General features: G+C 41.3%; 2 protein-coding genes across 3 annotated transcripts; both read right to left on the reverse strand.

Annotated features, from left to right (window-relative positions):
* Positions 1-8,152, reverse strand: mrc1a (mannose receptor, C type 1a). 2 transcript variants are annotated; one of them, XM_072450984.1, is made up of 30 exons: positions 8,029-8,152; positions 7,557-7,958; positions 7,069-7,242; positions 6,512-6,667; positions 6,214-6,327; positions 5,981-6,121; positions 5,725-5,907; positions 5,469-5,626; positions 5,282-5,398; positions 5,098-5,213; positions 4,741-4,889; positions 4,459-4,658; positions 4,261-4,376; positions 4,110-4,179; positions 3,870-4,014; positions 3,773-3,811; positions 3,508-3,671; positions 3,369-3,433; positions 3,206-3,306; positions 2,557-2,696; positions 2,383-2,491; positions 2,144-2,316; positions 1,956-2,061; positions 1,629-1,861; positions 1,389-1,554; positions 1,173-1,325; positions 978-1,094; positions 492-650; positions 395-427; positions 1-309 (listed from the first exon to the last, which is right to left on the reverse strand). In XM_072450984.1, the coding sequence occupies exons 1-30, from the start codon at positions 8,090-8,092 to the stop codon at positions 74-76; spliced, it is 4,299 nt and encodes a 1,432-aa protein (XP_072307085.1). In that variant the 5' UTR covers positions 8,093-8,152; the 3' UTR covers positions 1-73. The 2 variants fall into 2 exon arrangements, with proteins under 2 accessions (XP_072307085.1, XP_072307084.1); XM_072450983.1 differs by having other exon boundaries at positions 4,110-4,191.
* Positions 8,153-10,278: 2,126 nt separating this feature from the next.
* LOC140364699 (transmembrane protein 236-like) lies at positions 10,279-12,641 on the reverse strand. Its single transcript, XM_072450985.1, has 4 exons — positions 12,103-12,641; positions 11,922-11,994; positions 11,363-11,486; positions 10,279-11,000 (listed from the first exon to the last, which is right to left on the reverse strand). The coding sequence occupies exons 1-4, from the start codon at positions 12,372-12,374 to the stop codon at positions 10,297-10,299; spliced, it is 1,173 nt and encodes a 390-aa protein (XP_072307086.1). The 5' UTR covers positions 12,375-12,641; the 3' UTR covers positions 10,279-10,296.
* Between the last annotated feature and the right edge of the window lie 437 nt (positions 12,642-13,078).

The raw sequence follows: 13,078 nt of genomic DNA on the forward strand, positions 1-13,078 counted from the left end.
GATTCTCTTCATTCCTTTGCGATTTGAAGTGTTCTTGAAGTATAGCAACAAAACCAGAGGTGTAAATAGGTGTCTATGCTTGTTCATTCTGTTCTATATTAGCCACCAGGCCCTTAGTGTCCACTGGAGCGCGGATGGGATTGTTGAAGTAAAGAGTGTTGTCAAAGTTGCTTTCTCCCAGGATGGCCGGCATGGGTATCCTCCTCCGGAAGAGAAGAAAGGCTCCAAGTCCTACTACGGCGATTACAACCAAGACCACAGCCACTGTGACGCCTGCTGAGCTGTGTGTCTCCTCTTTTACCACGTGAGCTAAGTGGAAAACACAGGTATTAATGCACTTACCATATGAAACCATGATATGAACTCATAAGTGACAGCTTATGACCGGACTTACCCACAGATGGAGGTTTCTCAGTGGGTGTAATGACTGAAAAATAGTAACATTAGAATAGGTCATTTGAATTACATCAGTTGAATCTGGCCCGTCTCACCTTTTGGTGTTTTGCAGATGTAGGATCTGTATCTGCTACAGCTGCTTGTGCTCCACTGCCCAGTTTCTGAGTTGATTTCAACACATGGTTCAGGGCCAGGCATCCCAGGCTTCCAGTTAGTGTAGTCCATCACACTACTATCAATCCACATCCACTCACCTGCCACAAGTACAAAAATATCTTAAATTAGCTATATTTGACAACCCTTGTTCCAAAGAAGCAGAGGCAACCATTCTGAATTTAATTAAAAAAAAAGTTATAATAATGAGCTCATCTTGCAAGGTGATCTCCCTAAACTATACAATTGATGATGCACATTCCGTTGTGTTCAATCAAGCAACAGATGAGGTGGATAAAGTAAAAGTAATAAGTTAAATAAAAAGTTATTAAACTATATTTCCTCAGTCTGTTCTTGTTTTTCGTAAGCTCACACAACACATTCTGCACTTATGTTTCATGCTTTATGTATAAGTTACTCATCATCACCATCATGATTCTTGTAGAGTCCGTTCCAGAACCACTTGGTTCCATCGTGGAGCAGCTCCAGGTTTTGTTGGACGAACTGACTCTCCTGAGGGTCTTCGATACTGAGGAGAGCTCCACCTGCGAGACACAGCAGTCGCCGATTACCACACCCATTCATCCCTGTAACTGTGAGTACCAATGTGTCCTGATGCGCACCTAATTTGAGGCATGAAACCGAAGCATGAGCCCAGTTGTCAACCACGGATTTTAAGAACATGTAACAGTGGCCCCTGAAAGGCACCCACGTCAACAACTTTTTTGGTTCTGGACAGTTTCCAGGAAGTTGTGGCGGTTGTGTTGGAGCTATGTCTAAAAGATAGTTAATTTTAATGAAAAAAAAATAGGTGTGGGTTCCAAATAAGTGTGTCTTACCTAGGGACCTCTTGCAGAGAGATTGGTAGCTGTTGGTGCATGGCGCTGTCTTCCATGTTTTGTCAGTGTCCATGTACACGCAGCCATAGTTGTTTTTGGGTTCATCCGCGCCCCATTTAGTGTATGACATCAACCAACCATCAATCCACTTGAACCGTCCCTCCGTCTGCATCAGTATAATCATTAGGTACAATAGAGCAGGTGTACTTTCTACGTACAGCTCTGGGAGTGTACGCGCACCATATTATTGTTAAGGCCGATCCACACTGGTTCATTGTGTTTGGACATCTGCAGGGTCAAGTACGCAAGGGTCACGGGGTTCAAAATACTGGCCAAGTCCGCGTCATCCGCCTGGCACTGCCTCCTCGCCTCGTCCCATTTCATCTTTTGAGTCACAAGTTTGTAGGAGTCATTGCCAAGTTTGTAAAAAGCCTTCGGTTGATCAGTAGTGGGCCCAACTTGAATCTGTGTATCTGATGCACAACACAAAAATGCAACCGCGTAATTAATAAATATGAGTCATTTAATACCTGTGCAGCAGATTTGTTATACATTATATGGACTCACCAATGTTTCTTTTACAGATGAAGCCCCTCTTCAATTCACAGTCATCTACTTTCCATAAACTAGTTTGTTTTGTAGAAGTGCCCACCATAACTACACAGTCATAGGTCTACATGGAAGAACATAACAAAGAACACATTTTAAAACAGCTCAGATTTTCTTCTGCTTTATGAAGATTTATTGAAACTAACCTCTGAAAAGAATGAGTAGCGTCCTTCGGGGACAGAGGCAGGGTGTCCTTTAGCCCAGTTAGTGTATCCAACGCCTTTTCCATCCGTCCAAATAAAGTGCATCTCCCAGTTGACGTCATTCATGCCAATCCAGAGATCTTCATTGTATTTATACATCTCAGTTGTTAGAAATGCTAAGAAAAAGCATAGAACATTAGTTACGTTTTATACTGACTTTAATCTAGCTTGTCGTTGCAAACCTTGCTCTTTATTGTTGAGGATGGACACCAGATTTCCTCCCTGGTTTTTGCAATATATCCTTGCTTCTTGCCAGTCCTTTTTGTTTTCCCCTGCTACAACTTTGTAGCACTGAAATTGATTTAATGACACATTTTAATGAGGATTTACAGATGCCAACATAACAGTTTACTCACCTTTCCTTGAAACGCTGTCCAATCCGGGGCACAGCCTCCTTTGGGAATCTCAGTCGGAGCTGCTGTTGCATTAGTGAATGTAGAGCTTCTTTTGCAAATAGATGGAAGCTCCAAGCCACAGTTTATATCGTTCCAGTATCCTGTAACATGTTTACACTCTTACTGTCATTACAAGACAAGACACTGTTACTACTCTGATGATTAGTTGGGTGTATTTTCAAACCTTTCAGATAAGTCACAGTCTGTCAACACGCTACAGTCACATACTCGGCCGCACCGTGAGTACATTTACATACATAATCAGATAACTAGAATAATCAGCAAAACTATTGTATTTTTGAAGACGAAATACGATGAATTTTAAAATAACAGTATTTAACATTTTCTCTTTCATTATTGTCTTTGCCACATTAAAAGCAGATTACTCACACCAGCTATAACTGTTAAATTGACATTTCTAATCTGATAACTCTAATAACTTTGGGTCCCTTATTAACTCCATAAATCAGATAATGATCATCTTTTGCTGTGTATGTAAACAAAGCCAGTGACAAATCGTATAAATAATCACAAAAATATCATGTTCATTGCAGTATTAATATATAGTATAATGCGTTGCTCTTGTAATACGTACAGTGACTGGACTTACCCATACTTGTATAGATAGTTACACAGTTTTCGTCATTATTTGCAAAGTTTGGCTCATTCTTTTCCCATGCGGTAAACGTCACAGGAGAATCATCCACCCAGCTGCAAAATAACCATGTTATAGTTTTAGTTTTATTTAATTTAAAACAAAAAGTTGAACTCACCTAAAGGACTTGTCCAAATTCACAGTCATGCCGATGTAGTACTGTGACTCTGAGCCCTTTACAATCTGCCCAAAGGAGAGAAAATTAAATCATACTTTTGTGCTTTGAGGTTATGTGAAAGATGATGTAAAGGTCTTACAATTTCCCAGAGGAACTTCCTCTCACTCTCTCCTGTGATGACGGCGAGATCACCAAAGTTCTTTTTGCAGAACGCTCGAGCACTTTCCATTGGCTGGAGTTTATTGTTGATCAAAAATTGGGTGTCATTGTATATAAACCAGCCATCGTCTGTTTTGTTATAAACTGTGAACAACAAACAACAAACATTAGTAATACATTCAACTACATTTAAAGTGAGTTATATACAAAATTAAGTTGTTTTTTCATGATGCAATGACTGGTACCTGGGATAATATGAGCCGGTTCTGGTTTTGGTAGTATCCCTTTTAAAAAAGCAATGTAAATGTATTGTTCCAAACTACATAAAATAATAGTTTTTACCTTTGCGTATTTGGCAGATCCAGTCGTTGTAGAAATCACAGTGCCGGTCATTCCAGGGACGGCCGTAGTATGAATTGATCTCTGCGCAGTGTTCCACGTCATTGTGGTTGTTTGGTTCTCCAAAAGCCCAATTCTCATATTCAGACTAGAACAACATTTTAGAAGAATTTGATTTGAAGAACGTTTTGTTAAAGTGTGGAAATGATATAAAATCCAAAAGTCGATGTGTGTGTGACTTACAGGAGAATCATCTGTCCACTTGAAAGTTGTTCCTTGGAGGCGAAACCCTATCCAAACTGGCTTTGTGAACCTACACATAGATCTTATCAAAATAAATGTATATAACATACTGAATATACAATTTAATTGATATACAGAGTATGTTTGTTACCCAGCATTGTCTAGATCATCTTCACTGTGAACACTTAAAAGATCTCCACCAATGGCTCTACAGAAGTCAAGAGCTCCTTGCCAAGTCTTTTTTGAATCCTTTCCCTTTTTAAAAACCTGTTTTTAAAAAAAAATGCATTTTTCACATTATGTGCGCCGACATGAATGATGTACAAATATTTCTGTCAGATTTCATCACTTTAAAGCAGAAGTTTCTTTGGTGGAGGGGGGTCCACCCGGCTGCACAGGTCAGAGCGGGAGTGGTGGGGGGCACGGTGGTCGTGGGCACGCCTTCAGCTTTCTTTTTACACATGTACTTCTCCTTGTTGGTGCAGCTGACAACATCCCATAAGCCAGCAAACACACCAGTTGTCATAGTGACACATCCCTGTTTTCTGTCTTTTGTGAAGCACGTGACATTTAGAGGAATCATGTACGTACACACACACGTGAAGTTATCTGGGGTACAAACGGGACGTACCTGGCATGCCAACATTGAAGTTGGTGAATGACACTATTCTTGACGTGGTCCATTTGAAATTGTGTTTGTCGTCCATATTGGAAAGTCCTGTCCAGAAGTACTTCTCTGGTCTCAAACCCACTAAACTGACTAAGAAGGCACTCTCGTATCTGAAAGTAGTCCCAGACAATTGAAAACGTTAAAGGTTGTAGACACGAATTGTCTTTTGTTTCTTTTAGTAAGTAAATAACAAAATTTGATCTGAATGTTGTTTTCTTTGTAAGAGGAATGCCAAGCTTAGTGGCAAAAATGTACACTTGATACATTCACTGCGTTGGTAGAATTATGTTGTATACATCAATGACAGCAGAAGCTCACCTGTCACCCACATCCACCAGATTGGATCCTTCTTGTGAACAAGCTGCTTTGGCATCATCAAATGTCTTTGTCTCTGCTCCAATCTTGTAACAATATTGGCCATACCTAACAGATCCCTGACCCAAAAGAATGCATTGAGAGAAAAGCAAGGTAAAATGCATGAATAGTCTATGTGCAGACTCACAAGCTTGCATCCTGGGTTGGTCTCCTCATGAGTGCCCCCTGCTGGTTTAGTGGCTGCCCTCTTCTTGCAGATGTAACCAAATGTTTTCTCACACATGTGATCCCCCCATTTTCCATCCTATTCACGTAAAACAATAATAGTTTTGATTAAGTCCAGTCTTGACTTGTGATTGTGTATTGGTTGGTACCTTTCCTCTGATGAGCACACAGTCTTCCTGTAGGGTTGTTGCATGGGAGGGCTCATCGCTCAGCCAGTTTGTGTATGAGACGGGAGAGCGATCTGACCATTCGAATAGCAATGGATTGGTCTGGTCATTCAAGCCAATCCAAAGCACGTCTGTTGGTACTAAGAGTACAAATATGTCATGATAATTGTCCAGTGTGTAATGAAAATACCAGCATTTATTCTGCCGTATTGAACTGCTATTACTACATTAGACTTACAGTATCCCATTTGAGAGACAATGAAGCTCTGCTCTTCTATGTTGGCGATGCTGGCCAGATCTCCTTCCTCTTTGTGACAGGCGCTCAAAGCATCCTTCCACATCTTTTTACTTCTGTCGAGGTAGTAACAGTTTCCAGAGTATGGGACCCAGTGGTTTGGGCAGAAGCTCGGCTGCTCCTTGCCTGTTGGAGGAAGACATACATTTCTTAACTTAAGCTAAATACTACAACTCATACTGATTGAATGTGATTGTACTTAGAGGTGCAGGAAGCGCTGTAGAATTTCCTCGTCTGCAAATGTAACCAAGTTTCTTGTTGCAGGAGCTGCTCTCCCATTTGCTTGCTTTTCCTGCGTTCATAGTTGCGCAGTTGGTCCCGGGCTCAGAAGAAGGATGACCTGTTGGACCATGGTGAAGAGTAATGTCATCTGAGAGGTCTTTACACAATGTTACACAGTTACCTACATTTAAGCCTTCAACTAGGACTTACCTGGTCCCCAGTTTAGATATCTGAATGGGTTTCCATTGCTCCACTGCCAGCCACTATCGTAATCCAAGCTGTGTAGTCCAATCCACAGAGAAGTCCCTAACATATTTGTCAGCCCTGTCTCAAAAACAGTAAGCACATTTGTGGTTATGATTTGTTAGGCAAATACCATCTTTAGAATATGAGTCTGCAGTCTAATAGAAACATATACTTATAGAAACATGGCCCCAGTGAGGCATCTAAACTGCATACTGTAAGTATATCATGATTGTGAATGGCAAGATGAGCTCTACTGCTGTACCTGAGATGTAGGACTGCTCGTGTAGCTCCACGATGCTGAGTAGCTCTGCTCCCTGCTGCTGGCAGCTCTTCCTGGCCTGGTGCCAGGTCAGCACGGCCTGAGTGTTCCTCTGATACTCCACACCAGTCACTGGGTCAGAGTCCCAGCCCGATGTGGCTGCACAAGAAACAGTGTTTGAAAAACATTATACATCACAGTCTTGTCTTTATAATTTAGCCATATTTTGGTGTGGGTCAGCAAGAAGCAATGGCTTGTCTTTTTCCTGTTCTGATGAATTGAGCAGTGTAAGGGGAAAGGGGCTGGTGAGAAAAGAAGGAAATATGTATGAACATGTATGAGGACTTCTCATGGGAGGAAGCTCCAATGTTCTGTTGAGGGCAGCTGTGCGGTCAGCAACCACATCAGTCAGTCCTGACCATCGCAACACAATCCTCAAAACTCACATACAATCATCACGTCACTAAATATACCTTGCCTTAGGACTGCAATGCTATATGTAATATCATTTGTGCTTGTATTATTATGAATGGAAGTTTTCCTCATTAGGTTTTGTTTACCTTTGGTTGGACAAAAGCCCCACTTTTTATCCTTGTCATAGTCCCTGTCTGTAGCACACCACAGCAGTCCATCCGAGCGTCCGTCCTTTGTGCACTCAGCATACCACTGGGATTGAAACTTGAATGGGAACTGACATGGCCCTCCAAATGCATTGCCCCCTAGAGTGAATATCTCTGAGGAGAACAAAGAGGACACGATCAAACATTGTGTATATCAAGAAAAATGTACAAGACCATTAATTGGTGTTTAGTTTAAGTAGTCTTTTTTAAGTGCCTATCATATATTTATAAAATGAGTGGGCTTTGTGAAGTGAGCAGATTTTAGTAGAAAAAAACAACCTGTTGCTATCTATATTTTTTAAAGTTCTGCATTACATTTAATATGTTTGTATTTCATGGATGTAGCTAGAGCAGAAAACATTTACGTCCAATCGAACAGCACCAACAGTGACTTTCTTTTGTTTTCTTCATTTCAGACTAAGCTGCACCTTGAAAGCCCTTGGAGCAGAGGTCCCCCCGTGTGCCGTAGATCTTCCAGCGGCTCCACAGGCCCGCGCCCTTGTACACCATCATGCTCCTCTCGTTGCGGTTGCCCCAGTTTAAGTGCAGGTCCTGGTTCTTCAGGCCAAACAAGGTTTCGTTCTTACACTCCCAATGCTGTAGTTCGCTCTTCTCATCACACTCAAAAAGCACCACTTTGACCCAGTCTTTGATTTCAGTGGCTGCCAGACAAAGCTTGAGGGACAGACTGAGGACACGGGACTCCGAGGCCCAGCGGAACTGCTGCTCTTTGGCATGAGGGTTGCACTGGGCAACTGTGATGGAGGTCGCACTCTCCACTTTTATACACTTGTTGTGGTTGTCGTTATAGATCAAAAAGGAACCGCTGTCTGCAAAGAAAGAAAGAAACATGCATGAATTTGATGCCAGAAAGCCAAGTGGAGTATAGCTTCTTCTTACCAATGTCAGCAGTGATGCAGATGACGTGCAGCAGGCATAGCACTACAGTTGCTTTGGTTAACATGATCCTGGTGTCCCTGAGTGGTGCTGGGCTGTGACTGCATGTGGACAGTGACAAGGTGTGGGACACAGACATAGTGCTTTCCCTCTAATCACTCTGATGGATATCCTGTCACATGGGGAGGCCACACAACACAGCAATTTCCAGGATTTTTCAAAGAGAAGTTTTCTGCGGAAAGCGGTTTGGATGTGCTGGGCAAGCAGATTCCTCCTATGACAAACAGTAATGTTGTTTATGACAGTTTCATGATTTCAAGGTGGTTTTCTGAAGCATAAATAGGCGATATATGAGGTTGGGTGAGTTAGTTAATGTTTAGAGCTGCACGACATTGGGGATTATTGCGAGATGCAATATGGCTGTTAAGAACTTCAATATTGGTATTATTGGAATATTTGAATATACTTTTTCACTGTGGCCGCAACTAACAATTATTTTAGTAGTCGACCAATCAGCAATTATTTTGATTGTACATTCAGAATACAATTTTTAAATACATTTTGAACCAAATAAACAAAATAAAAATAAATAAAAATGTAGACTGAAGGCTTATAGAGTCTTTATGATTATTTGTTTAGAGTCAACTAGTTGCAATTAATTGTTACAGCCCGATTCATGATACAATAATTTAAGTTATAACAACTTAACCAAGACAAAATTGAGACTAAATCAAGGTTAATTTAGACTTAATAATGAAAATCATGAATAGAATCTGACTTTTTCAACATTTTCATTTTAAAAACAGTACATTGCAGTCAGATGGAATAGCTTTGTGTTATCACGATTTATTTAGTTTGTTGCGATGCAGCCGATTACTGTTATACTGTCCACAGCCAATTTTCTATCAGTGAAAGCAAGTCGTTTGGAGTAGAGTTTTGAGGGAAAAGGAATGATTAAAAGTCTGCATTTATGAAATTTTTTTATCAATCAATGAAAATAAAAACCTGTTTATTGCTGTATTACCCAGCCTTAGTATGAATGAACATTTGTAATCAATACTCTTATGTAACTATATTCTATTAAAGCTACAGTATGTTGTGCCTTAATGTAGGTTTCTGCTTGGTTATAAAATAATATGCTGAAAGATAAGCTTGTAATCTTTTCAAAGTTCTGCCTATTGTAGGAACTGACGATGCAGAGCGGTTAACGAACTAGGTTAAAGAAATATAGGTTAGCAGTGTGGCCATGTGTCAGTGGGAATGTCGTCCAGAGGATTGCACATCTAACAAGAGAGTGGACAGAAGGAAGTCCTGTTTCCTCTTCACTGGATAGGTCAGTAGATGTATTCAGCAGTGCACGGCTCTGTTTAAAGCTCTGTAAATTCAGATTTTATAAGTAAAAAAAAAAACATGACACAGGCAATTGCCAGTTTTGCTGACACAAAGCAAAGTTAGACATAGTTGGTCCACTTACTGCAAGTGTCATGAAACTGTGGAGATTTGCGGGAACAAGGATCACCAGAGAACTTACAGGAGACACATTTGTCTAAGGAAAGATTGTGACATAATGTGATGAATTTCTATTAAATATCTGTATTAGTGTAACCTCTACAAGTCAAAAATACACAGTCAAAAAATCTGAACATTTTATTTAAGTTGGCAAAAGAAAGACACAAATTAAACTCCCATACACAGCATACATACATGTGCTTTTCACTTTTCACATAGTTTACTACTAATACTGTTGTAAGAAGTGACGGGTACAGGTAGGGTTAAGGTAGAGTGGTCCGATATGCAAAAAACATATATCATGATTTTCTAAAGCGAAGATCACAATTAAAATGTTATGACATTCCATGAAGTTAGTATATTATATATGTTATTAAAACATAACATTTGCTGCTTTTGAGAGTTCATGATTAAATGCTTCTGGTTAATTCCTCTTGTCACTCAAAGCATGACAGAGGCTGACCAGGTAAGGGAAATGTGTTCATGTTTGAGCATAGCATTGCAATATATGAAAAAAATAATAAATAAATAATCAAAATATGTCAACATCTGCAAAATAAAATAATATATTGTCAGATTACAATTCAATTTTTATCGTCATGTTGTCCAGCCCTAGATTAAGGAAACACAAGAGTATAACATTGAGATATACGATACATAGGAATGTTCTTGGCAGTAAAATATGGCCCAATTTGAGTTAAAAAATGTAACTATTTTAGCTTGGTTTTCTGCAACTAATGATGAATTTCAAAGGTCACATTTTCAAAATACCATTCTCTCTGTATTAAAGATCCTCAGCTTCGTCATAAAGTTGAAATAAATGAACGCCAGGCATATAAACAAGTTTTTCATCATGTAAAGAACAGGGGTAACAAAACCAAACAATGCAACAAGTCCTGCACGCACAAAGAAGAAAGGTAGATCCTGTAGGGCCACTCCAAGCGAGGAGAGCAGAGGGCTGTGGGGCATCACCACCACTCTCAGGCAGGATAGGTAGCTGAAAATGTAGATGGGGAATACCCAACCTGAGTAGTACACCAGTGGATGTCCCGCAGAGCGCACCATCTCGACCGTGTCCATCCAAAACATGAAGCTGTCCACTATTACATCCGCTCTGGCATCAGTGGCACACAGAAAGCGCAAAGGTCCTGTGTACGTGTAAGGGGACATGTGGTAGGCCGCAGTGCTCTCAGAACGAGAGCTTAGTCCGGAGATGCTGAACGGTCTCCGGGGGTTCCCTGGAAGACTCGAGACCAGCGGGACTGTCCCGTTGGGCTCTGGCCGCAAACCCACTCCATTTGGGGTGCGGTTGTGGTGCTGTGATGCCGAGGGTACAGATGTGGGCAGAGCTGCACCAGGTACTGCAGATCCCGGGACAAGTGGATTTAGAGGTGACACAGGGGTGACTGGCTCCATGTGTGTGAGGATTGTGGAGGGGATCTCTGCTTCTCTGTTCCTGTCATTAGCTGAAAAGATAAAAAAGAAGCCCTTCATTTACTGGCCAACTTCAAAAAGTAACTTAATGCATTTGGTACACAGTGTGAAATATTTCAACCTTTTTTCTTAACTCTAACATTCAATTTTGACTTAATTCATACCCAAGGGAGGTTGTATGTAAATTAACCTTTGGTCAATATTAACAAGATATTTCTGTTTTTGTGACCCATTTAGCTGAAGAGCAGCACAACAGGAAAATGATCGCAATTTTCTTGCCTCTGGCCATTCAGCACCATGACGCTAACTGGATTTCCTGCTAACTTTCTAACTGACATAAGAGTGAGTGTGTGAAGTGTGTGAAGTGTGTGTTGTAAGCACATGCAGTGCTCACCCCGTCCTGTCAGTCTGCAGTAGCGTATCCGCTCCACTACGTCCATACAGATGAGTGAGAACAGGACTAGTGACACTGGGACCTCCATGAACATGTCATGTTTCATGTTGTTGTTGATCTGAACCTGTACATACAACACAGCTCTGTGCATTAAAGATATCATTTAATCTAATAACATTTAAGTCAATTATTAACACAGAACACAGAACAAAACAAAGTGAGGGGGCATTTATAGCTCTTAAGGCAGCAGATAAGCAGAGGTCTGGAGGTCAGTGTGCTGTTTAGAAAGTGCCACATAAAACAGATAGAGGAGCTGGCCTGTGTCCAACCAGGAAGTCAAATGTGCCGCATAGACAGATGACTTGACAAGGCCGGTTTGGACAGGAACAGGAACTCAGCTGCTTATCAGTGGCTCCTTGTCCATGATTTGTGTATAATTCCTTTGAGAGCTAAAGACTTCACACCAAAATGCTTACGAAGACAACTAGAATTGATTCCCAAATATTTAGTTTGCCCTCTAACATATCAACAGAGGTCATAGGTCTGTAACAAACTGTACCTCTGAGCTGGCAATGAGAAAGGCAAAGCAGGGTAATGTGGAAAGGATCACATAGACGAGTGCCACTGGCCTCCTGACACAGAGATGGAGAGATGGTGTTACAAAGGAACTGAATGGAGCTGGGAGCAGTTTGGACCAAATGTAACTATAGCAGTGAGGCTACTGCTCAGGACATACTCACCACTTCTTCCTCCCAATGACAAACGTCTTCTTTTGAAACACCATGTACTTGAGCGGGATCCAGATGAGCAGTGCTGTGGAGGTCACATAAGCCACAGAGGCCGCCACAATTAACCAGTACGCTGTGCGGCTGTCACCAGGAGGCCGAGACACATCTTTGACTTTGGCCACAATGACTGCAAACCTCTGCATGACGATAAAGAGCGGTACACACAGCCCCACGAACTGAAGCACCTCACATACGGCAAACTTCAGTGTCTTTCCTGCCCCCATCCTGCGGAGCTTTCAGGCAGACAGGCACCTCTGTCCCTTTGCTCCAGGCTCCCGGCTCCGGGCTCAGGGCCTGGCCTCCACCAGCACTTTCCACACACCACAGACCTGGCTGTACTCATCATTTGCTTACACTGCAGGAGCCATTGTATCAGTGACAGCCTGACTCTTGACCGCTCTGCAGGACACAACAAGCTACAGTTGCCTCTGCTGCCCAATAGGGAACCAGCAGGACATTTGAAAAGGAAGATTATTTTTATTGAAGGCTTATGTTTTTTCAAAGAAAAGGTGACCGCAGACAATCATGGTGATACAGTTGGTCAAGTTTTATGAATGTTTTATGGTAAACTGAAGTCTGTTTTCCACATGTCATTGCAAAAAAGCACAGCAGAGAACGTACCCACTGCACAAACTACTCAGAGTTTGCCACTGCTCCTTTATTGAGAATCTCCTCTCTTTTTTATGTACTGATCAAGTTGTCTTTCTGTGGAGGAAAATAACAGCTTAAATAGCATTGTTAAAGTTTGTTCCAAAACATTCAGTGCCCAGCAAAGAGCTCTGATGTCACTCTGGGAAAGTCGGGTCACCAGGAAAGCCAAAGCACATTTTATCTTCAAGTTTTACACTATTTCTCTCAGGTTGGAGCTCCTGATGAGAACTAATCACTTATTTATGTCTTATTATTTCTGCGATTAGTCTCCGTCCAA

The sequence above is a fragment of the Eucyclogobius newberryi genome, unplaced genomic scaffold (assembly GCF_026437365.1).
Source record: "Eucyclogobius newberryi isolate DKJ021-1_F unplaced genomic scaffold, fEucNew1.0.hap1 SCAF_18, whole genome shotgun sequence".
NCBI lineage: Eukaryota > Metazoa > Chordata > Actinopteri > Gobiiformes > Gobiidae > Eucyclogobius > Eucyclogobius newberryi.